Genomic DNA, 23,504 nt, shown 5'->3' with positions numbered 1-23,504 from the left:
GATGGTGAGCTCTGTGTGGGGCAGGGACTGTATTCCATTTGATTCTCTTGTATTTACCCCTCTGCTTTGGCACAGAGTAGATGCTGAGTAAACACCCGAGAAGGGGAGGCTGATAAATCTCTCTGAACCTCCACCTCCACCAGTAGCCTTCGAGAAGTAGCATCTGGCTGGAAGGAATCCCCAAATGAGGTCTCTCTGATCAGTTCACCTGGACTCATCACTTCCTCAGAGTGGCCACCTCTGATTCCACTCCTCTGGCCCGCTGGATCTCCAGAGGAGGTTCAGCTTTGCCGAATCTGAAGCCTAAAGATCTCATTTTCTTGCGCTGAATTTATACTCCATTTGCCTCTCTTTCCCCTGCTGGCTAGCCCATGCCCCTTTTCTCAAATCCTTCTTGGAGTGGCCCTCTTCTGATGGTCTGAGAGGAATGGAATAAATTTGCTTTTCTTCCTGCAGTCCTTTTGAGCCAGCAGCTGTCCATGCATGTCAATGAGCTTTCCCTTTGAAAGTTTTCTCAGGATGCTGGCTATCGTTTCTTAAGGTCATCACCCGAGGATGGACATTTTCCAGATCCACAATCTTAGTGAGGGAACTGTCCCCCTAACTCTCCTTCCCCAATCAATGTCAGATGTCTTTTTCCCCAAAGTCATCTCTCTCTTTTCCCCAGGCACCAGAGGTAAGTCTCCATACCTCCACCTAGCCACTAATCCTGACTGGGACCACCTGCCTGGCTTGGAGCAGGTTACAGAAGTCCTGATTCTTGGGTGGGGACTGCTCCAGAGCATGTTCTAGACAGCAGAAATCCCTGGGGCCTCGACTCCTCAGCTTTCTTCTCCCTCACTGAGGGAGCAGAGGGGCTCCCTACAGCCTAGGGCAGTGCCACTGACCAGGCCTCACACCACTAGTCTGACACCACAAGGTGTTCTAGCTGAGGGCTGCTGTCTGCTCTCTGCCAGCGTGGACCCAGGAAGACACTTAGTCAGCAGGGACCCAGCCAGGGTGATGCCCAGGGCAAGCTTCTCGCCCCTCAACCTGGCATTTGATATCACCTCCCACCCCCTTTCAGTGTGCAGATGGTGCCCTTTGGCTCTGACATTTGCTGATATTTCAGGCATATATTTCCTCTTCTTTTCCCTGGGTGGAAATGCCAAACTCTGCCATCTGGGCTTTCACTCCCATGAGACTATTACCACCCAGCTCTGTTCCTGAAGGCTTGGAAGCAAGGCCCCTAGGCCACAGAGGTTCTTGCTCTGAGATATACCTCTCAACCTCTGGGCAGAGTTTCCTGGCCATCTTTCCATCACTCCCTGGCCCAGCCCTCCAGTTCTGTGACTGTCCTGGCCAATATGACACCCAACAAAATATTGCCCCGTTGTGAGATCCTGGACCACTTCTGACTGCTCTAACTTCTCTAGACTGCACTCCATGGGCAAGGGGAAAGTGGCAGGTGGGGGCGGATTCGTTCCTTCCTTTCTGGACTCTAGCCATCTGACAATTGAAGACCCAGTTGGCCAGTTCATGGTGAAGCTAGACTCTTCAACCCTGCCAACAAGGCGTTTACAGTCTAGAGGGGGAGATAGACACTAAAATAAATTATGGCTATGTATATAAGTGGTATAGGGCTGAGGAAGGGATGAATGTCAAGTGCTTTCAGGGTACAGGTCCAAGTACAAGGGTGGTGTAGAAGGATGAGGGAGTAGGGGAGATGAGGGAGTAGGGGAGATGAGGGCTTAGTTGAGGAAGGCCCCTTGGAGGAGATGTGATTTTAATAAGGCTCTGGAGGTGGGGAGAGTGATGGTCTGTTGAATATGAAGGGAGAGGGAATTCTAGACCAGAGGTGGAACATGTGCGAGGGGTCGGCGGTGAGATGGGAGAGATCGAGGTACAGTGAGTGGGTTGGCACTAGAAGAGCAAAGTACGGGGGTTGGGTTGTAGTGGGAGGCCAGTGAGGTAAGATAGGAGGGGGTGAGCTGACTGAGTGCTTAAAACCAATAGTGAGGAGTTTCTGTTTGATGTGGAAATTCCTCCCCACATCAGGCAGACCCCAGCTCTCTGTACATTCAAAGCCTTCCTAAAATCTCATCTCATCCAACAAGCTTTCCCCAATGAATTTCCCAGACGCCTATGCCATTGTAATCTGTCTATGCAATTGTACATTCAAATACTTAATAACAGTGATAATAATAATGATAACAATTAAGGTATTTGTTAAATTCTAGTCTCGGTTCTGCCTCGCTGGTAACAACAGTAATAATAATTGCGATATTTGTTAAGCACTTACTATGTGCCAAGCACTGTACTAAGCGCTGGGGTAGATACACGATCACCACATCCCACATGGGGCTCCCAGTCTAAGTAGGAGGGAGAAAAGCCTGCACATGTCACTTCTCTAATGCCACCGTCCCTCCATCTCGTCTATCTCACCACCAACCTCTCGCCCATGTCCTGCCTCTGGCCTGGAATGCCCTCCCTCTTCATATCTGACAGACAATTACTCTGCCCAGCTTTAAAACCTTATTGTGAAGGCACGTCACCTCCAAGAGGCCATCCATGACTAAGCCCTCATTTCCTCTTTTCCCATTCTCTTCTGTGTCTCCCTGATTTGCTCCCTTTACTCACCGCCCCCCTCCCAACTCCACCCCTCCAGACCCATAGCACTCATGTACTTATCTGTAATTTATTGATTTATATCAATGTCTGTCTGCCCCTCTAGACTATAAGCTAAATGTGGGGGCAGGGAATGTGTCTGTTATATTGTTGTGTCGTGCTCTCCCAAGTGCTTAGTACAGTGCCCTGCACATTGAGTAAGCACGCAATAAATATGGCCTGATGGATTGATACTGAATCCCCATTTGACAGATTTAGAAACTGAGGCTGAGGCACAAATAACTTAAGTGAATTGCCCAAGTTCAGTAACACAAGGTCACAGAGCAGGTGAGTGGCAGAACTGGGATTAGAACCCAGGTCCCCTGACTCCCAGGCCCATGCTTTTTCCACTAGGCCCTGCTGTTTCCCTAAATAAAGACTAATACTATTTTGGCTATTTCTATATGCATATTTATGTTTGTTTCCCTCATGTAAGCCCCTTGTGGGCCAATAATGTGTCACTTCTTCATTTTGTTCTTCCCAAGCCTCTAGCACAGTGCACTGCACCAAGTGGGTGCCCAATAAATATTATTATTAATAATAATACCAATAGTGTTTATTCGACCTTTACTATGTGCCAAGCACTGTAGTGGATATGATATAATCAGATCAGACACTGTCCTTGTCCCACATGGTGCTCACAATCCGAAAGGGAGAGAGAACAGGTATTGAATCGTCATTTGACAGATGAGGAAACTGAGGCACAGGGAGGTGAAGTAACTTGCCCAAAGTCATACAGCAGGTGAGTGCCTGAGCTGGGATTAGAACCCGGGTCCTCTGACTCCTGGGCTCCTGCTTTTTCCGTTAAACCACGCTCTCTCCCTAAATAAAAACAAATAAATGCTAATTATACTCAATATGCTAAAATACATAATATGATATATTCTCATATAATACTTGACAAACATTGAACAGAACAACACAGCAAGGGACAGCCTTTTCATGTGCCCAGTGACTGTGGGTCCTTCACTGGCCTTTTCAGTCCCACACTCACTCGTAGGTAAACTTCACCATCAGTGGTGTCTTCCTGAGTGCTTACTGTGTGCCAAGCACTGTACTAAGCAATGGGGTAGATTCAAGACCTCAGGATAGTCACAGTCCCTGCCTTATTTAGGACTCACAATCTAATGAGGAAGACATAGGATTTAATCCCCATTTTACATATGCGGAAACTGAGGTACAGAGAAGTTAAGTGACTTGCTCAAGGCTACATAGCAGGCAGCCTGGATGACATCACTAAAATCTGTCCTTTCCTCTTCAACCAAACTTCTACCATGTTAATCCAAGCACTTATCCTATCCCCACTTTATTACCGCATCAGCCTCCTTCTTGACCTCCCAGCCTCCCGTTTCTCCCCACTCCAGTTCCTATTTTACTCTGCTGCTCGGGTCATTTTTCTACAAAAATGTTCAGTCCATGTTTCCCCACTTTCATTCATTCAATTAATTCATTCGATCATATTTATTGAGCGCTTACTGTGTGCAGAGCACTGTATTAAGCCCTTGGGAGAGTACAATATAACAATAAACAGACACATTTCCTGCCCACAATAAGCTTACAGCTTAAAGGGGGAAACAGAAATGTAATAAATTACAGATATGTACATAAATGCTGTGGGGCTTGGTGGGGAGGGGAATGAATGAAGGGAGCAAGTCATGATCGCTGACCTCTTGCCCATGTCCTGCCTCTGCCCTGGAATGCCCTCCCTCTTCATATCCAACAGATGATCACTCTCCCCATTTCAGAAGTCATATTAAAAGAACATCTCCTCCAAGAAGCATTCCCTGACTAAGCCCTCATTTCCTCTTCTCACACTTCCCTCCGTGTCACCTCTGCATTGGGATTTTCACCCTTCATTCACCCCTCCCTCAGCCCCACGACACTGATGTACCTATCAATTATTTATTTATATTAATGTCTATCTCCCCCTCTAGACTGTAAACTCATCGTGGGCAGGAAACACATCTACCAAATCTGTTATACTGCACTCTCCCAATACTTAGAACAGTGGTCTGTACACAGTAAGCACTCAATAAATGCAATTGATTGATTGAAATGAAAGAAACATCATGGCCTAGTGGAAAGAGCATGGGCCTGGGAGTCAGAGGATCTGGGTTCTAATCCCAGATCTGCCGTATGTCTGCTTTGTGACATTGGGCAAGTCACTTAACTTCTCTTTGCCTCAGTGACCTTATCTGTAAAATAATAATAATTATAATGGTATTTGTTAAGCGTTTACTATGTACCAAGCACTGTTCTAAGTGCTGGGGTAGATACAAGGTAATCAGGTTGTCCCAAGTGGGGCTCACAGTCTTAATCCCCATTTTACAGATGAGGTAACTGAGGCACAGAGAAGTTAAGTGACACAGTCACACAGCCAAGTGGTGGAGCTGGGATTAGAACCCATGACCTCTGACTCCCAAGCCTGTGCTCTTTCCACTAAGCCATGCTGCTTCAATACCTGTTCTCCCTCCTACTTAAGACTGTGAGCCCCAAGTGGGACAGGGACTGTGTCAAACCTGAGTAACGGATTAACTATTAATTACTGATGATTAGAAGAGAAATTAATCCAAGCAGGGTTAGGGCTAGCATCACAGAGGGCCCAGGCAAGACAAACCCCGAGTTGTTACTTATCAAACTACACCACTACGATAAAGCTCTGGCTCTGGGCTCTCTCCATCCAACCACTATCTTGCCCTTGGGGCACAAGGACTGAACTATTTATCTTGTTTATTCTCTAGTCTGTTATCTCCTTGTGGGCAGGGAACACGCCTACCAACTCTGTTGTACCCTTAATTTAGTGCTCTGCACACAGAAAGCACTCAATAAATACCACTGATCGAATGATAGGTGAAATAGTAGAGTATAAGGATATTTACATAAGTGCTCCTTCCCAAATCTATAGCCCCTCACCTCTCAGCCTAACAGTCATTTGCCAATGAGAGGTCGGTGGGTTTTAATCCCAGCCTCTGTCTGTGACAAAGATGCAGAGACAGGGGATAAGTGCTGCTTCAATCAATTGTATCTATTGAGCGCTTACTGCATGCAGAGCATGAAGCACTTGGGAGAGTACAATATAGCAGTATAACAGAGTCAGTAGACACATTCCCTGCCTACAATGAGCTAACAGTCTAAAGGGGGAGACAGACATTAATATAAATAAATGACAGATAAGTACATAAGTGGTGTGGGGCTGAGGGAGGGGTGAATAAAGGGAACAAATCCAAGTGCGAGGGCAACCCAGAAGGGAGTGGGAGAAGAGGAAGTGAGGTTCTAGTCAGGGAAGACCTCTTGGAGGAGATGTGCCTTCAATAAGGCTTTGAAGGTGGGGAGAGTCATTGTCTGTCAGATGTGAAGAGGAAGGGCATTCCAGACCAGAAGCAGGATGCAGGCAAGAGGTCAGGAGTGATAGACGAGACCGAGGACCGGGTCCCTGGCCCCCGAAGAAGCTCTGTACTCAAAACTGGGACCTGAAGCGCAAGAGCTGGCAGGGGGGATGGGCCTGATAGGCTGGCAGACTTAAGGGGTCCTGCCAAAATCCTCTCCCCAAAACACCCTAACATGCTCATCGCAAACTCTCCCTGCTGGAGTCTTCAAAATCCACAGTAGAATCGGGCCACTTCGCTTTAGCCAACAGTCTGTCACCTTGAAAACTAAGTGGTTTAATACAGTTGGGCTATTGTATTCAAATTTCCATTCACCACATTTCCATTTATCACTACATATTTTCAGAAACAAATAGGAAGACTCACATCACTGAAGTTCAAAATCACTGACCACCAAATCATTGCCTAGAATGAGTCCGATGGTCCCAGCCTCCTTTCACCATCTTGGTGAACCACAAGGGATCGAGGAGGCATGGAGACGTCTGCTAACCTTCTGGGAGGTGCATTCCACTCCCTGCTCCCACCCGAGTGGGAATCTCAGCCCACAAAATCTCCTGAGGACCTGTTCCCCAACCCCCACCTCTGCTTTGTCCCCGTTCACCAGGTCCAAGACCGCCTGGAGTTTTTTAAGGGATCCACTGCCTCGAGAAAGAAAAACTTTGGGTCGCCTTTTGAGCCTGGGAATCCTGGTTTATGGTCTGCCCCCATATGCCGAGTTCCTGCCCCTCCTTCTGACGGGGCATAGGTAGGGGGATGTCCTGCATGTTCTCCCTTATGTGGTTCCTCTAGAGACCTTGTAAGTTCGTGGTGGGGAGGAAACGTGTCCACTGACTCTGTTGGATTTTACCCTCCCAAGCTCTTAGTATAGTGGTCTGCACAGGTTAAGCGCTCAATAAATACCAATGAATGATTTCAGAGGGCAAGCGGTGGGTTTCTAAGAGGGAGGGCATGGCCGACTAGAAAAAACTCGAAGAGGCACCACCAGGTGGCGCTATTACAACTAAAACAACCCCATTTTTAGTAATAATAATGTTGGTATTTGTTCAGCTCTTTCTATGTGCAAAGCACTGTTCTAAGCGCTGGGGTAGATACAGGGTAATCAGGTTGTTCCCCTTGGGGCTTACAGTTAATCCCCAATCTACAGATGCGGTAACTGAGGCACAGAGAAGTGAAGTGACTTGCCCACAGTCACACAACTGACGAGTAGCCGAAGTCGGTATTCGAACCCATGACCTCTGACTCCCAAGCCCGGGCTCTTTCCACTGAGCCACGCTGCTAACTGCATTCAAGCTTTGGGAAAGAGGGTTCTTTGTGAAAGAGAAAAGAACTCCAGGCACCACAAGCACTAAGTACAACACAACGAGGGACAACTTTTTTGTGTGTGGTGTGTGTGGTTAGTGGGGCCACCACTGCGGATCCTGCATTGGCCTTTTCAGCCATACCCGCAGTCATAGATGAACTTCACCGTCATCTCTCTCTGTCCCCCTCTCCCCCTCTCCCCCCAACCTCTTTCTAATTGTCGGCTTCTCATTGCTCCAAAGCTCTCCTCGAGGAAGCCAATATCCTGCCAAACCCAGAAGCCAACTCTGGCTTCTGGGAGTACCTATCCCCAGCACAGCGACTGTAGCGTGTGGCTAGTGAGAAACGGGCAGAGCAAATGACAGTTTTGCAGATTGAGAGCTGAGGTTTTGAACTCAGTGTGCCAAAGTTTGCCTGAACCCTGGATTTCCTGGAAGATACAGGGGGCGGAATGGGAGGTGAACGGGGTAAGTAGACACGTCAGGGGGTGGGCCCGGCCTGATGGCCCGGAGGGAGGTGAGGAGGAGTCTTTGGCCTTTCCCTAGCCAGCAGGATGCCTCTCTGTCATGTGTGATTTCCCTTCTCTGCCCAAAGTCTGGGCATGAAGGCAGGGAATGGAGTGATAGAGACGGTCGGGGTGGGGGGTGGGGTGAGCATGTTTTGTGGGACTCGGGGAAGGAGCCAGCTGACTCCCTCAGATCCCTCCCCAGTGAGATATGGAGATACTCTGGATTGGAGGGAGGGAGGGAGAGAGGAAGGGAGGGGTTGGGGATGGCAGATATATTGCCACAAATTTTCCACTTTTTGGAGGACTTTCACCAGGAGGCTGGTGTCCAATCGCTCTTCCTGTCTTCTGAGGGCAAGGTTTAGGCAATCTGCCCCCCTTTCCTCCCCCCAGGCAATCAGGAAGTGGGACAGTGGACCGGGGCCGTTAGACAATAGAGTGGACGCCTCTCGGTTTGGTTTCAAGTGCACCTAGCCTGGAAACAAGGGAACAAACTGGATTTACTGACCACAACCTAGAGTCAGAAGGAGGGGAGTGGGCAGGGCTGGACAGGAACTCAAGCAAGCCCCAGGCTGGGGCCACCTGCATCTTGCTTCCTCACATCCTGCTGGACACTGGGAGGCGTGGGGAAGGGAAATGGGACTGAGGGGGCGGGAGAGACCAAAGGAGACAAGAGGCAGCCTCAGAGAGGATGTGCTTTTTTAATGTCTGTTAATAAAATATTTTTACAGAGACCAAAAAGTCAAAATAGTGCAAAACATCTCCATATCATGCATTCATGGTCATCGTAACACATCTGTTCATTTGGATATTTACAGGGAAACACGGCATTGATGGAGGTGCTAGACTAGCTTTAATGCTGTTTATTTTAGCAATCACATGCCGGAGAAGTTGTGTAGAAGGGAGATGGTGGAGGGGAGGGAATGGGGTGGAGGGAGCCAGTTGTGGGCAATGGGTGGGGTTTTACCCTGAAACAAATCGTCATCCTCTTTGCTCAAACTGGGGAACCAGCCTGGGCCACTTGTGGTAGTGAAAGAGGAAACAGGTGGGCAGGAAAGAGATTCCAAGGTGGTGCCAACCAGACCCTGCTTCTAGCTTGTGGAAGGAGGGGAAGCCAGGGCATGGGGAGAGGGAGAAGAAGGGGACACGGGAGATCTGACATAGTAAACTTCTCTTTTAAAAGGCAAAAGATGAACTACAACCGGGTGTTAAGTGTGTACCACTTTGGTCCTAGGCAAGTTTATCAAAAAAGGAATGGCCACTGAGGGGCAGGGTGGAGTAGGGCTTAGATCTGCACCTGTTGGGCTGGGGGCAGGGGCAGGCAGTAGGAGGGGAGCCTTGGGTCTGACCCACCCATCCATTTCAGGCAGTGGCTGCTCTTCTCCTCCCTCCCCCTGCTTCTCCCCTCTCACGGGCCCCACCCTCTCCAGCTGTTGACCAGATGAAACTTAACTCCTGCTCCTTCCCCTGTCCTTCCTTCCTTCTTTCCTTCTCCCTTCCCTCCCTTCCCTTCTTTCCTTCCACAATCCTGCCCCCGGGGGTGGGGGAATCTCTCCCAAGCTAGTCTCTTTTCAAACTGTTTCCCTGTCCTCCATCCCCTTAATCCTTAACAGGCAGGCAGGTAAGGGCTCATGTACCTTCTGGGCACAGATGAGTGATAATACCAACCCTCTGCCACCGCAGGAGCCACTGTAGAAAGAGTGATGTGTGCCCACTGGTGTGCTCTGCCTCCCCGCTCCACCCACCCCCTCAGCCCCAATCCAGGACCCCAACAGAAATGGCCTCTCTTCTCCAGATTCCTATGCTTCAACATGGCCTTTCCCCTCTGAAGCTGTCGGTTGCTCTAGAGCCTCTTCCCTCTCCTCCTGTAATTGATCCCAGCCATCCTCCCTGCCCTGCTTTTCAGACTTGGGAATAACATCTGGACCGCCCCTCTGTACAGACCTCTGATCTCTTTCCTTTGGTATCGCCCTCATCTTGCCCTTTCCTCCTCCCACCTCCCTGGTTTTGTTCCCCTGGCCTCCACCCGCCTCCTCGGCTCTCCCTGGCTAAGATGACTTTCCTCTTCCCCATGTTCCTGTCATGGAACAGTTTCTCTAGCCCCACTTTTCCCCTCCCCACCTCCCACCCCAGGAGTTGGTTTGGAGACTGAACCTGGCTGAGTATGAAGGAAAGTGGCCGGGAGGGGGTGGGGGCGAGGGGGGCTAACTTCATGTTTCTCCTCTTTCCTTCTACCTTCCTCCCACCCCGAGCTGTCTGGCAGAGGCGGAAGTCCACCCTGTAAATATCAGTGAGGGGGACGGGACAGGATTTAGATGCTTTTTCCTACCCCTTCTTCAACTACCCTAATTCAATCGGATAGGTTTTTCCTTCAGTAATCATTTTCTGCTCTTCCCCTCTCACGCCTTTCTCTCCCCACCCCCACCCCCCCACACAAAGTAATGGAAGGGAAAGCAGCAGAGTCTATCAGCAATCTCATCCCATGGCACTGTCCCCTCATACTGACATCCCTGGCCCCTTTCCCCATTATGGATTATAACCATGCCTCACTCTGGTCTGAACTTTTCCAACTCCCGGAATGGCCTGGAGTTGGGCTGGGATCCCCAAAGAGCACCTTGGGATTCCTTCCTCTCTCGCCTTCAGTGTCTCGATTTGCCCCCATTCTCCCAGGCTACCTTCTCAGGGTCTGAAAGGCTGACACCCTGTCCCCTCTCTCCTCCCCCCAGCCACCCTCCCCCCCGCCCCCGTGCACCCCTCCAACACAGACACAAAACACACACACACACACACACACGCACACACGCCCCCCACCCCCACCCCCCTCAATCTCTCTAGTAGTGGAGAAGAGGTCAGACAGCTTCATGCACTGATTGGTCACAAACACTTGGGTTAGGGACAGGGAGGACAGCAGAGGCTTATTAGTGCAGTTCTGCTTCCCTGTGTATTTTCACAGGCCTCCAGAATGCAGTCCTTGGCAGAAGGGGAAGAAGGTGGAGCTGGGGCCAGGGACAGGAGGGGAGGAAGCTTCCTTCCTTGGCGCAAGGTCACAAAAATGAAAATATGCCAGTCGGGGTCATGCTGCTCAGTGGGCGGGATTAAAAAAAATCTTCCATGGCTTAACCGGCCTGAGTCCTGGAGCAGGAGGCCAGTGGGAGTCGGGGGTGGGGGGGAGGGGAGCTGCACTCTCTGCTTGACCTCTAGCCCGTAGAGGGTGGCAGTGAGGGAATGTCAGCCACCGTCGGTTTCAGAGTCTGAGTTCCAGGGAAGGGGCTGAAGTAGGGTGGGAAGGGGGGTGCCCAGAAGGCGAAGGGAATGAAGGGGCGAGGGAGGGAGTTGAGTAGGACCCTTGGGCCCGGCCCCGGCCCCTGGCACGTCAGTGAAAAAGCCCTTCTTGCCAGCGAACCACTCCCTGTTCCGTACTGGCTCTCCAGCCGATGGGCCTGGGGACAGGAGGGCGGAGAGGCTAAGGGCCTGCCTGGGAACTTGATTGCAGGGGGTAAGGAGGAGGGAGAGCAGCGGCAACAACAACAGAGCTCAGAGGTCTGAGGTCCAGCCCTTTGCCCTCGCTGAGTCCTGGGTTGGGAGGAGGGACCGATTGGCATCGAGAGCTCCTCCCCTGGCTGCAGAGACCCCAGAGAGGGCTTGAGGGGTGCCACCTAAGCCAGGGACAGCCTGCTGGGCTGCCACCCTGCCCCCGTCAGCCAGTCCAGGGCAGGAGCCCCATCCTCCGTGCTTTCACCCAGGGGCCAGGAGAGAGGGGGAGGGGGCGGGAGGGCCCATTATTTGGTAATTCTCCGCCCGTTTCCCTGGGCTCGATCTCCGGGACCAGAGCAGTCCTGCCCCCAGCACAGGACTTCGTGGAAGGCGGCAGCGGGACCGCGGAGGGCCCTGGGCTTTGACAGGCAGGCAGGCGGACGGACGGATGGACAGGCAGGCAGGCAGGCAGGCAGGCGGGTGGCGGGGGCATTGGCCCTCAGTCAGGATGGTGGTGCTGGCTCCCAGCTCCCTGCTCTTATGCTCCAGAGAGGAGCTCCTTGCTCCTTGTGCAGAACAGACTCTGGAAGTGTGTGCTTTTCATAGCGATACTTTGGGGGTGCAATCCTTGTGTAACCTCCGGTCCTCGAGTGGTCTGCCCAAGGAGCCCTCTCGGAGGGATTGGGGTGGGGAGGAGGAAGGGAGGAGCTGACCGATGGGGAAGGTGGAGGTTGAGGGCCCCTGCATAGCAAAGGCCCAGCCTCTGAGCCCTCGCCTCTCCTACCCCTTCTCTTCCCTGGGACTCACCCCCGGGGCTGCTCACTTTTCTCCCCCAGGGCCCCCGGGCTGGCTCTTCCTCCCATATGGCCCATCTCCTCCTGGGACCGGCCACGGAGGGGGAAGGGGCACGGAGCCAGGCAGGCCCCAGGGCTCCTTCCTGGGAGGTAGCCGGGGTGGGAGTGGTGAGCTCTCATTAGGGACAACCTGTATGGCTTTTGGGTGGGTACGAGAGAGTGGGTGTGGGGGTGTCAGAGGGAGGGTGGCCCCTGTGTCCCCCCCCTTCCAGAGCTCCTTAGGTGGCAGGCGGGGCACCGCCCTCTTCAGCTGAGCGGGTGTCGGACTTGAGCTTGACAAATTCCTTGGCCACTTCGTCGTTGTTGCGCTGGGACAGGATGCGCAGCACCGTGAGGCCTGTGTCATCCATGTGCACGCGGCGACCCAGGGGCAGCCAGCAGGCGCAGCTCCCCCGCTGCATCATGTCCTTCAGCTGCAGCACGGCGATGCCCACGGTGCGGTCTTCTCGGGCGAAGCAGTAGTCCTTGACGCACACCTGCAGCTCATAGCATTCGGGACCTGTCTCGCTGCTAAGAGTGCTGGGGGTGGGGAGGGAGAGGAGGATGGGGTTGCGGGGAGGGGTGGCATTTCCTTCCCTCCCTCCCTACCCACCTCCTCAGACTGGCTCTCCCCGGCAGACATACCCACCCTACCAACCAGCTTTCCTAATAATAGTAATTGTGCTATTTGCTATTTGCTAAGTGCTTACTGTGTACCACTGTATCAGGCACTGGGGCAGAGACAAGATCATCAGGTTCCACATGGGGCTCACGGTCTAAGCAGGAGGGAGCACAGGTATTGAATCCTCACTTTGCCGATGAGGGGACCGAGGCACAGAAGAGCAAAGTGACTTGCCTGAGGTCACACAGCAGACAAGTGATGGAGCTGGGAAGGGAACCCAGCTCTTCTGCCTCCCGGGCCTGTGCTCTTTCTACTAGGTTACACCATTTCTGCTTGTTCTCCCCCTCCCTTGGACCATGAAACCCCATGTGGGACAGGGAATGTGTTCAGCCTGATAATAATAACAATGATGTTGGTATTTGTTAAGCGCTTACTATGTGCAGAGCACTGTTCTAAACACTGGGGTAGATACAGGGTAATCAGGGTGTCCCACGTGAGGCTCACAGTTAATCCCCATTTTACAGATGAGGTAACTGAGGCACAGAGAAGTCAAGTGACTTGCCCACAGTCACACAGCTGACAAGTGAGCGTGGCTCAGTGGAAAGAGCACGGGCTTTGGAGTCAGAGGTCATGAGTTCGAATCCCAGCTCTGCCACTTGTCAGCTGTGTGACTGTGGGCGAGTCACTTCACTTCTCTGTGCCTCAGTTACCTCATCTGTAAAATGGGGATTAAGACTGTGAGCCCCACGTAGGGCAACCTGATTCCCCTGTGTCTACCCCAGTGCTTAGAACAGTGCTCGGCACATAGTAAGTGCTTAACAAATACCAACATTATTATTATTATTAAGTGGCAGAGACAGGATACGAACCCATGACCTCTGACTCCCAAGTCCGAGCTCTTTCCACCGAGCCACGCTGCTTCTCCATGATCCTGTATCTGCCCCAGTGAAAAAATACCACAATCGTCATCACCATTAGACAACCCCCCAGCCTCAGGGTAAGGGATGGATCATCTACCTGTCTGAATCTGCCCCTCTGTGTCCCTAACCTTTTCTCCAGCCATCCCGCGTGGCTGGCTTTATCCATGCCCTTTAGTGGTTGAAGAGTGCTGCTTCGAGATCTTCCAAGAGAGACAAGCTGGGTGACGATGGAGGACTGAATGGAAGCCGAGGGGGGATGGCCTAGAGTTTCTTAGTCATGGGTTGAACAGGTCCACTGAAACCCACCTTCCTTCATAGTCTGTTGCTCTGTCCCCAATGTAGGTCCTTAAGGCAGCTGCTCTGGCCTTGTGCCCCTTGTGATCACAAACGAGACCCTGGCTTGCTCCCCTCAGCTAAGCCCCTTTTCCCTCTGCTCCTCCCCCTCTCCCTTCCCCTCCCCTCAGCACTGTGCTCATTTGTATATATTTTTATTAACCTATTTATTTTGTAAATGAGGTGTACATCCCCTTGATTCTATTTATAGTGATTATGTTGTCTTGTTCTTGTCCGTCTCCCCGGATTAGACTGTGAGCCCGTCATTGGGCAGGGATTGTCTTTATCTGTTGCCGAATTGTATATTCCAAGCGCTTAGTACAGTGCTCTGCACATAGTAAACGCTCAATAAATACTATTGAATGAATGAATGAATAACTAGTTCAGCGACCCCCTGACCGAAGCCTTACTGAAGGCCCATCTCCTTCAAGAGGCCTTTCCTGACTAAGCCCTCATCTCCTCTTCTCCCACTCCCTTCTGCGTCACCCTTGCGCTTGGATTTGCTCCCCTTATCCACCCCTCCCTCAGCCCCGTAGCACTTATGTACATATCTATCATTTACTGATTTATATCAATGTCTGTCTTCCCCCTCTAGACTGTAAGCTCGTTGTGGGCAGGGAACGTGCCTACTAACTCTGTTATATTGTACTCTTCCAAGCACTTAGTACAGTGCTCTGCACACAGTAAGTGCTCAACAAATACGATTGATCGATTGATTGACCCTACAAAGAAACTGTCATCTGATGCCTCCCCTACACTTGCCTTCCCCTCATGGAACTGTGGAGCTGCCTCCCACTTGGACTGCAACCAGAGAGGTCAATCTCCGTCAGACTAGACCCCATTAATAATAATGATGGTATTTAAGCGCTTACTATGTGCCAGACACTGTCTTTTCTGGGCTCCCACTGACCCGCGCGGAGCTGTTCATTGTAGATCCCCCTCCCTAGAACCATTTCCTGACTCGAGATTGGTCACCCATCCAAACCCTAGCCCTGTCTCACCCTCCTTGGGTTTATGAGAGGAGCCAGCCACCCCAGCTAGCAGAGCCCATCCTCCTGCCCAGTCTCTGCCTCAAGAGCCCACTCACAATTGGAAGTTCTCGTTGTACTTGGGGGCCCAGCTGTTGTTTTTGGACTTGGTAGCAAATTTCCTCTTCTTGTCGCTGAGCTGAGGCCCAATGATGTTGACCTCGATGAAGGGACGGAAGATGCCAGATGTCTGCCATTTCAGGTCGTTCGCTGCCACCACTGCCCCGGGGAGGAAAGTGGAAGGGCCCAGGGTGAGGAGGGGTGGGGGCTATGGACCCCTCCCCCTGACTTCGGAGCCCCAAGGCCAGGCCTGTTTACTTGTTTGAATGCCTGTCTCCCCGCTTCTAGACTGTGAGCTCACTGTGGGCAGGGATTGTCTCTATTTGTTGCTGAAGTGTACTTTCCAAGCACTTAGTAAAGTGCTCTGCACACAGTAAGCGCTCAGTGAGTATGAATGAATGAATGACTAGAGTTCATGCTCAGTCTTCCTTTCAAGCCAGTCCTGTCTGTCCATGGGGGAAATAGCTTGGTAATCAGATCAGGAGCCAGTCCCAGGAAACTGGTGATCTGTGGAACCAAAAGCTTCTATTGGCTGAGGATGGGATTATGTTCCCATGAGCCCCAGACCCAGGAAACAGGAGAGGAGAGAAGCCCTTCTCTGTCCATGGCCCCCCACCACCAACATTCCTCCTCCACTTCAATTTGGACCCGAATGGTTCCAGTTGCTGAGGATGGGGTGTCTTCCCACAGCTTTGTCCCCTCCTGGCTGCCTGTGTCTACTGCCAGCCAAGGCAGGTCTCTGCATATCAGTGCACCTTACATTCTCAGCGTTGTGGTAGCTAGTGTAACTAGGAGCACTTGAAAACTCTCAAGGGAAGAACCCCGAGACTCTGCGTGTTCTGACATGCCCCGGCTAGTTCTACAGATATCACCTGATCTCCACAAGATGATTTAAGCTCAGACTGCTAACCCACCTGGGCAATGCTTCTCTTCTGTGCCTTATAGCCCCCTGCCACTGGCCAGGAAGAAGGACCCGGACTAGGGGCCTGGCATGCTGCCTTTCCCCTGGACCTACATCCTCTTCAACCCCTGGTGCCTCTCCCACCCCCAGGCACCCACCTTTCCCGGAGACCTTGTGCTCTCCCGTGCCTGGATGGGTGAAGAGCTCCACGTGCACAGACACCTCTCCGACGGGGTCGTCCACACCTGATCCTGGGCGGGGAGACACACAGTCAGCTCTGCTCACTGCTGCAGGGACCTTGGTCAGTAGCTCTAGGACCTTCCACCCCTCTTTCCTCCTCCCTTCCTTCTTCCTTCCCTCCCTCTCGCCTTCCCTCCCTCCCACTGTGCTGTGGGTATCAGGTCAGCAGGGAGCTCAGGTCTAGGTTACCAGGGAAACTGGAGACCCAAGAAGGAGGAGGAAGATGGCTGAGGCAAGAAGTCATATTTATCATGGGTGAGTATCGTTCCTGCATCCCTGGGGTAGGAGCCTGGGCCCTTCCCCTCCCAGTGAGTGGTGGGAGGGTGGGAGTGGTCCCACATTGGAATCATCAGCTAACTGCACTCCTTTCACCACCAAGCCTCAGGTCTCATCACCTCCCACCCCCTGCAGGGATGCTCCTCGTTGGGAGCTGGGCTAGGACATAAGCTATTGTGCTCTCTTCCCCTCTGCCCCCTGGGTTGACCACTGACCCTGCCCTTCGGACTTCAGGCCTGCAAAGTTGAAAAGCCCCAAAGAGCATCAGGTCTGCCTCAGGGTTCCCCTGGGCAGGCTGCCCACACTGTCCCATGGTGTCTGGTTGGCCTGTCCTTCCTTGCCTCAGAATGGGATATGGGAAGCGTACCCCCCCCCCCCACCCCATTAGAGCCTTACTTGCAGCCTGGTATGGTGTCACATGCTGGCACTGGGTTCAGAGTTGGTCAGGTCAGTGGAGGGACAAGAATGCCCTAAAAACTCCCCAGCACCCTGCCCTACACTGAGCCAGCATCTCGGGGTCTGGGTTTGGAGGGTGGGGAGGGGTCTGGTTGTGTCACTACCATGAAGACAGATGCCCTCCTAGCTACGCCTCCCCCTCCCTTCCCCTGGCTCCCAGAAATCAATTGGGCCATGCCTTCTTCTAGAGAAGACAGCTCCAAAGCCATCTGGTGCAAAGTTTTTCCTTTGTTCTAAAGGCAATCTCTCACCTTTAGCATCACAATCCTCTAGGAACTTCCATGGGATAGCCAGAGGCCCCAGCCTCAGACCTTGGTCTGTTCTTTTCTTCTCCCCTTTGCCCTCCCTCCCCGCAAAAGAGACAGGAGGGTTTCCTTGCCAGGATCCCCGTAGATAGAGCCCATTGTGACCTGAGTCCTCCAGCACATCCCTCTCCTTTGCCTTCTCCCCTGTGGCCCCAAACACCCCTCCTGATCCCAAAGGCAGCACCCTGCCAGTACCCCACAATGCCCCTCTATCCTGTCATCCCCTCTAGGGTGGGGAGGGCAAGCTTGCTTTACTCCACATGCAACTGGGAAGGGAAGGAGGAGGGGGAGGGCAGGGGAAAGAGAGGGTGGCGATAGAGGGTGAACCGCAGAAAGATTGTAGGGGAGGAGGCAGTAGGGAAAAGGGCCCTCATTGGCCAGGATCGGAACAATTTGGTCCAAATACAAATGAGGAGTATCTTCACCCTGAGTGGAACGGGAAGCCTGAAAAGGAAACCACAAGACTGGAGAGGAAGAGGGTGGGAGTAGTGGGGGGGGGGGGGAGAAGGAGGAAGAGGAGGAGGAGGAGGATTCCTGGCTGATGGGAGAGGCTATGGATCCCCATGCTGGGCCGACAAATCCCTGCCCTGCCTCTGAGCTGGCCCTCCAGTCCCCCTTCCCTTTCCTCTCCATATGTGCCTGGTGGAGCTGAGGGCCCCTCTGGATAGAGGGAAGAGTCGGGGGAGAGGGGCAGGGGAAATTGAAGGATGACCCAAAGCCAGATACCCAGCCCCCTTAGCTTCCTCTCCATCCACTAGCCGGGGGGCAGGGTGGTGGTCGTGGGGAAAGGAGGACAACTGGACTTTTAATCCCGTCTTTGTTCCTTCTTCCACCAGGCTCCCACCCCTGGCCTCCTCTCTCTGTGATGGCCACAGCTACCCCAGGGATCCATAGCTTCCACCCCTGTCCTGCCCCCTTGCTACCTGTCCTGGGGCTGCTCATGAGGGGTCTTGGAACAAGTCACCCCCTCCCCAACAAGTCACATGCTCAGCTTTGCCTCCCTTCCCCTCCCCGCTGTGCTCAGTGCAAGCATCAAACCAAACGGCACCCTGTGACAGGCCAGCTCAATGCCAGGGCAGCGCGGGGACCCGGCCAGGGGCAGTCATTCAGTGGGCTGGGCAGAGGCGGGGGATGGGGCTGCAGGGTACACCAGGACCAAGGCTAGTAAGAGTCTGGGGGTCTCGATACTTTGGCCAGAGCTTGGATGGAGCTGGCTGGGCTTTGGAGGGGCTGGGCTTTGACTTTACCTCTACCAGGTTGAAGTTTCCAATCCCTTTATTTGCTGGCTCCAAGGGGACCGGTCTTGACTTGGCCTTTGCCCCCCAGTGTTTGGAGACAGTGGACCCCCGAAGTGGGGGTGAGCAAGAGTGAGTCCTCCCAGTAACCTTGAACAGAACATTGCCAATCCCGAGGAGTGCTGGTCCCTATCTTTCCAACAACCCAAGTCCCATCCCCTGGGTGCTACGTTCGATGGTCAGGCATCGTGGGAACTGCTTGATCAGCTGGATGGATGCAGTCCAGCAGACTCCCCTCTCCACCTCCACTCTGATGGGGGAATCTGCTGAAACAGCATGGCCTAGTGGAAAGAGCCTGGGCCTGGGAGTCAGAGGACCTGGGTTCTCATCCCGGCTCTGCCAATTGCTTTCTGTGTGACCTTGGACAAGTCACTTCACTTCTCTATGCCTCAGTTTCCTCAACTGTAAAATGGGGATTTAATTAGCCTGTTCTCCCTCCTACTTGAATTGCTAGCCCCAAGTGGGACAGGGACTGTGTCCAACATGATTAAATTGTGTCTACCCCAGAGCTCAGAACGGTACTTGACACAGCTCTTGTAACGGCTCTTTCTGAGTACCCTAATGATAATAATAATGATAATAAGAAGAAGAGGATTGGGGAGCCTGGTCCAGCCCTGTAGTGGGCAGAAGAAAGTGGGAAACAGCTGATCCAACTGGGGAGGGGGAGGGGGAGGTGGCAGACTGATACCAAGTTGAGGAGAAGCAGTATCTAGTAGCTATGGTTCCTATTTCTCCATCTCTCCCTCCTTCCTTTCCACCTCCTGACCCCTTCTCCTGTTCTCCTTGTGATAGCCCAGGAGAATCCAAAACTGAGCCCTAGGCTGGGAGAAACAGGATCTGGGGCTCAATTTCTCTAGGGAAAACCTTCTCCCTTCCCTGACCAACTTTGTGGCCCCTCTCCCGGATTCATTCCTCCCCTTGGAACCAGCAACCTACTCAGCACCCAGGTGAAGGCCTGGATGACCCCACCCCTCTATACCCCCCTTCCTGTGCCCCCAAGGCAGGACTAGCCCAACCTAGTGAGCAGCTGGGACCAGGTGGATTCTGGGAGAAAGGAGTGTATCCATCTGTCATTCCCCCCCCCCCAACCCCCCCTGCCCATCTTTTGGGGCTAGAGAATGACTTTTACTAGCCATGGGTGGCAGGATGGAGACAGAGTGCGGGAATCCGGTCGGGCGAAGAGACGTACCCTTCTCAGGATAAATTTCTTCACTAAGGGTAAACCTAATACCTTTTCCACCATGAACTTGTCAAAGGTAAGAGGAGAAAGAAAGGGAGAGAGTGCCAGAGAGAGAGCCAGAGATGGAAACAGGCAAAGACAGAGACAGAGAGAGGCAGAGGAACAGTGCGAGGAGGTGGGGAAAATGTTGGGAATTGAAGGGGAAGAAAAATGAGAGAGAAGGTGTGGGAGAGTGAGAGAGAAAGAGAGAGAGAGAGAGAGACATCAGATTTCACAGACAGACACACACTCCAGCTCCTGGTGCTATGATGGGAAGAGATGAAAGTTAGAGTAACGATAGAGCCCAGGACTCTGTTGCTGTGGATTGTCTTAGGCTTCGCAGGCTGGAAGGCTCTCCAGAGATCATCATATCCAGTCCCCTGCCTCTAGGTGGCTGCCTAAGCTTTTTCCATCTCTCTTAGGATCCCACAAGTCCTTCTGCCTAACCTCAATCCCTTCTGCTTTATTTCCTCTCAGGCTGGTAGACATGAGGCCAGGATTCAACTCCTCTTTTCTCTTAGCTTGTCATCCTAATTTCTGTCACTGATAGATGAGGAAACTGAGACCCTCGGGGTGAGCTCACTAGACTCCAGGTCTCCCCCAGGGGCAGCAATTGTTCTCCCATTTCCCCTATTGGTAATTTATTTTAATGACTGTCTCCTCCCGTAAGCTGTAAGCTCCTTGTGAACAGGGATCCCATCTGTCTACTCTGTTGAATTGTACTCTCCCAAGTGCTTATATAGTGCTCCGCACACAGTAAGCCCTCAGTAAATACCAATGAGTGATTGATCCAAGAACACGGGAAGACGACCTCCCCGGAACCCGCTCTAATCATTGCTTCATCTTTCCTCCCCTTTGGTCTCAGGGACAGGGAAGGGTAGTCACGTTCTCTCTCCCCATCCCCCAAGCTCTCAGCTCAGGTTCTAAGGGCCAAGGCTCAGTCTTCTCACTAACGAAGGGAAACAGCATGGCCTAGTGGAAAGAACCCGGGCCTGGGAATCAGAGGGCCTGGGTTCTAATCCCAGCTTTGCCAAGTACCTGCTGTGTGACCTTGCACAAATCATTTCACTTCTCTGTGCCTCAGTTCCCTCATCTGCAAAATGGGGATTCAGTACCTAGTCTCCCTCCTACTTAGACTGGGAGTCCCATGTGGGACCTGATTACCTTGTATCTCCCCCAGTGCTTAGTACAGTGCTTGGCACATTGTAAGCGCTTAACATATACCACAATTATTATTATTATTAGTGGCAGATACAGCCCCTGACCCTCCCATTCCCAGCCTTCCAGCTGCAGTAAACTCAGACAGATGGGCAGAAGACCAAGATATAGGCAGAAAAAGAGGAGTCAGACAAAAAGACCCTGATGGCTGCTAACCCTCCCCTTCCCACCACACATTTGAGAAGCACAGAGAACAGACCTGGCATCCCCTTGGCACTGAGGAAGTTCCTTTTTGCTTCATCAGTCTCTCTTTGTGCCAAGAAGACCCCCTTCCCACTTCCCCTCTTCTCTGCTTTCCCTTCTCTCTCAGGGAGTAGAGCCCAGGAACCTGCCCTGAGCTTGGTCCTTCCCCAAGAAGGGGATGACAAACCTTAAACTTGCCAGCTGGAGCCACTGACTCTCAATGGGCAGGAACCTGCCTCCCCAAGAGCTGGCTATGGGAGGCTTACCCATCCCACCTTCCCAGAGCACACTCCAGGTGGAGGATGGCATCGATCAGATGAGTCCCTCCCCTTCGCTGCCCCCCACCCCTTCTTCCTCACCCACTCTCCAGGGCTCACTGCTCAGCCCACTGCCACTGGGTTGGGGATCAGGGGACACCAGAACACATGACCTGAGGGGACACGCCCTGGACCCCGGGTACAGCCCTTACCCTGAGAGGACTGAGTCTGGACGAAGGTTTTGATGAGCAGGTCAGTGGCCTGAGTGTAGAGCGACAGAGCGTAACGCAGGGACTGTAGGTCTGGACTCTTCTCTAGGAAGGTTTTCTTCAGCCCAACCCCTCCTGCATGGAAATATTGCTGCCGGGGAGAGAGGGTGATTCAGTGTGGGGAGATGGGGGGCCAGCTCTGCCCGACTTAGCTCAGCCTGGGGGCAGCTGTTTGAAGCCACATGCTCTGCAGGGCTGGCTGAGTGGGGTCAAGAGCAGTAAACAATGGGAAGAGATAGGGGATGGGATGGGATGGAGAAACACACAGGACCCACTGATGGTGGCCGATGACAATGGCTTTAAGGCTCTCAATGTGCCTTGACCCTTTGGAGACACACGCAGGCTGAGTTGCTCTTGTGGGGGTGGGCATGGGTGTTGGAGGTTTAAAGTTCTGGCCCAGTGTGGTGGGCAGGGTTCAATGGCATCTCTCTGCTGTTGTGGGTCTCCCTGAGACCCCAGATCCCAGGGACTGATGTGGGGTGGGTGGGGTGAGGCTGGGGTGGGGGTGGGGGCGAGGAGAAGAGGAGAGGGGTATTACCTTAATTGTGTCCAGAGCCAGCTCTACCACCGCACACTGCTTGGGGGTCAGGCTCTTGGCTTCTTCCCTCACCATGTGGTCCTGAGATGAGAGATAGACCCTACCCCCTTAGCTTCCACCCAGGCTCCAGAATCCTCTTTTTCATGGAGGTGGGGAAAGGACTAACTTGCTAAGAGGTGGCACAGGCAGGCACAACCAGGTATTACCCTATGTTACTCAGGGCCTGGCATGGCATGTGAGGGTGAAGAGAGTCTGGCGCATGGTGGACGGGGAAGTGGTCCTGGCCATTTGTGGGGGAGGGGTGGTTGGTGGCCTTTTCCTGGGTAGTGAAGGTTAATTTTCTGAAATTGGAGTTAGGGGCTATAGCAGCACCTCAGGGCAGCCAGCGTGACTCTGCAGGTTAAAGGAACTGGCACCTTCAGGCACCTTCCCAAGGTCAGCACCGCCCCCGTCCTCCCCATTCTCCTTTCTCTCCCTCTCCATTCTATTTGACTCCTTTCAGAACCCCAGACATCTCCAGCCACCGGGCAACTCCCTTCCCACCCTGCTCACCCCGCCCACCCACCATTTCTCCTCACCTTAAGCTTGGAGAGCTGCCCCAGTTCCTTGGCTGCATTGAAGATCATCTGTGTCCCCTGTAGGGCCCAGAACAGAAACAGACACCCCCCTGGAGTGAGCCAGGAGCCGCTTTCCCCAGCCGTAACGTCCACTCCCAGGGAGCACTGCATCCAGCCTGGGCCCAGGCTCTATGGTGAACAGACAGGGTCGGGGGAGGAGGGGGAGTGGGAGCTTGCCAGATTACTGCCCGGTGGCAGCTCATTCTCTGATGGAGCTGGGCAAAGCCACACTGAGGGAGGGGAGGCCCAGCTGGATCCCTAGAATTTGGGCCCAGCAATAGTTGACCCCCGCCTGCCAGCTGCCTAGGGGAGGATGCACTTCCCAGTAGATTCCAGCTTGTTGAGACCAACTCCCATTTCTCTCAGGTACCCAAGTTCCCAGGAGGGAAAGCCCCAATCCCAGGCCAGAGTCTTGGAGTCAACTGGAATGAAAGTGAGTTCGCTTCCTGTCCCTGGGAGATGGCTTCCCCCGTGGTTCTAACTTGGCTGTCATTATTGGACTGGATCTTTCACTCACCTTGGTGCTGACAATGCTCACCCATGCCCCCCTCCCGCCCTCCCTCCATTTGGGGTTTTCAAGACTATCCTCCACTCCTCCCTAAGAGTGCGAGATTCCGGGGTCCC

At 52.9% G+C, this 23,504-nt stretch overlaps 1 protein-coding gene across 9 annotated transcripts in view; it reads right to left on the bottom strand.

The window, feature by feature from the left end:
• Positions 1 to 10,758: 10,758 nt before the first annotated feature.
• The window catches only part of UNC13A (unc-13 homolog A), an 83,511-nt gene continuing 70,765 nt past the window's right edge, over positions 10,759 to 23,504 (bottom strand). For 5 of the 9 annotated variants that reach the window (XM_029053199.2, XM_029053203.2, XM_029053200.2 and 2 more), the window contains 7 exons: positions 22,842 to 22,898; positions 22,264 to 22,344; positions 21,669 to 21,816; positions 19,769 to 19,825; positions 16,166 to 16,258; positions 15,106 to 15,265; positions 10,759 to 12,683 (listed from right to left, as the gene is read on the bottom strand). In XM_029053199.2, coding sequence (XP_028909032.1) covers positions 12,383 to 12,683; positions 15,106 to 15,265; positions 16,166 to 16,258; positions 19,769 to 19,825; positions 21,669 to 21,816; positions 22,264 to 22,344; positions 22,842 to 22,898 — 897 coding nt within the window. In that variant the 3' untranslated portion in view covers positions 10,759 to 12,382. The remainder of the gene's footprint in view (positions 12,684 to 15,105; positions 15,266 to 16,165; positions 16,259 to 19,768; positions 19,826 to 21,668; positions 21,817 to 22,263; positions 22,345 to 22,841; positions 22,899 to 23,504) is intronic. The other 4 variants (XM_029053202.2, XM_039910495.1, XM_029053205.2 and 1 more) reach the window with 1 other exon arrangement.

This window comes from Ornithorhynchus anatinus, chromosome X2 (assembly GCF_004115215.2).
Source record: "Ornithorhynchus anatinus isolate Pmale09 chromosome X2, mOrnAna1.pri.v4, whole genome shotgun sequence".
NCBI classification, from domain to species: Eukaryota; Metazoa; Chordata; class Mammalia; order Monotremata; family Ornithorhynchidae; genus Ornithorhynchus; species Ornithorhynchus anatinus.
Note: the sequence above shows the minus strand (reverse complement) of the source record. Positions and strands in the feature narration are given on the sequence as shown.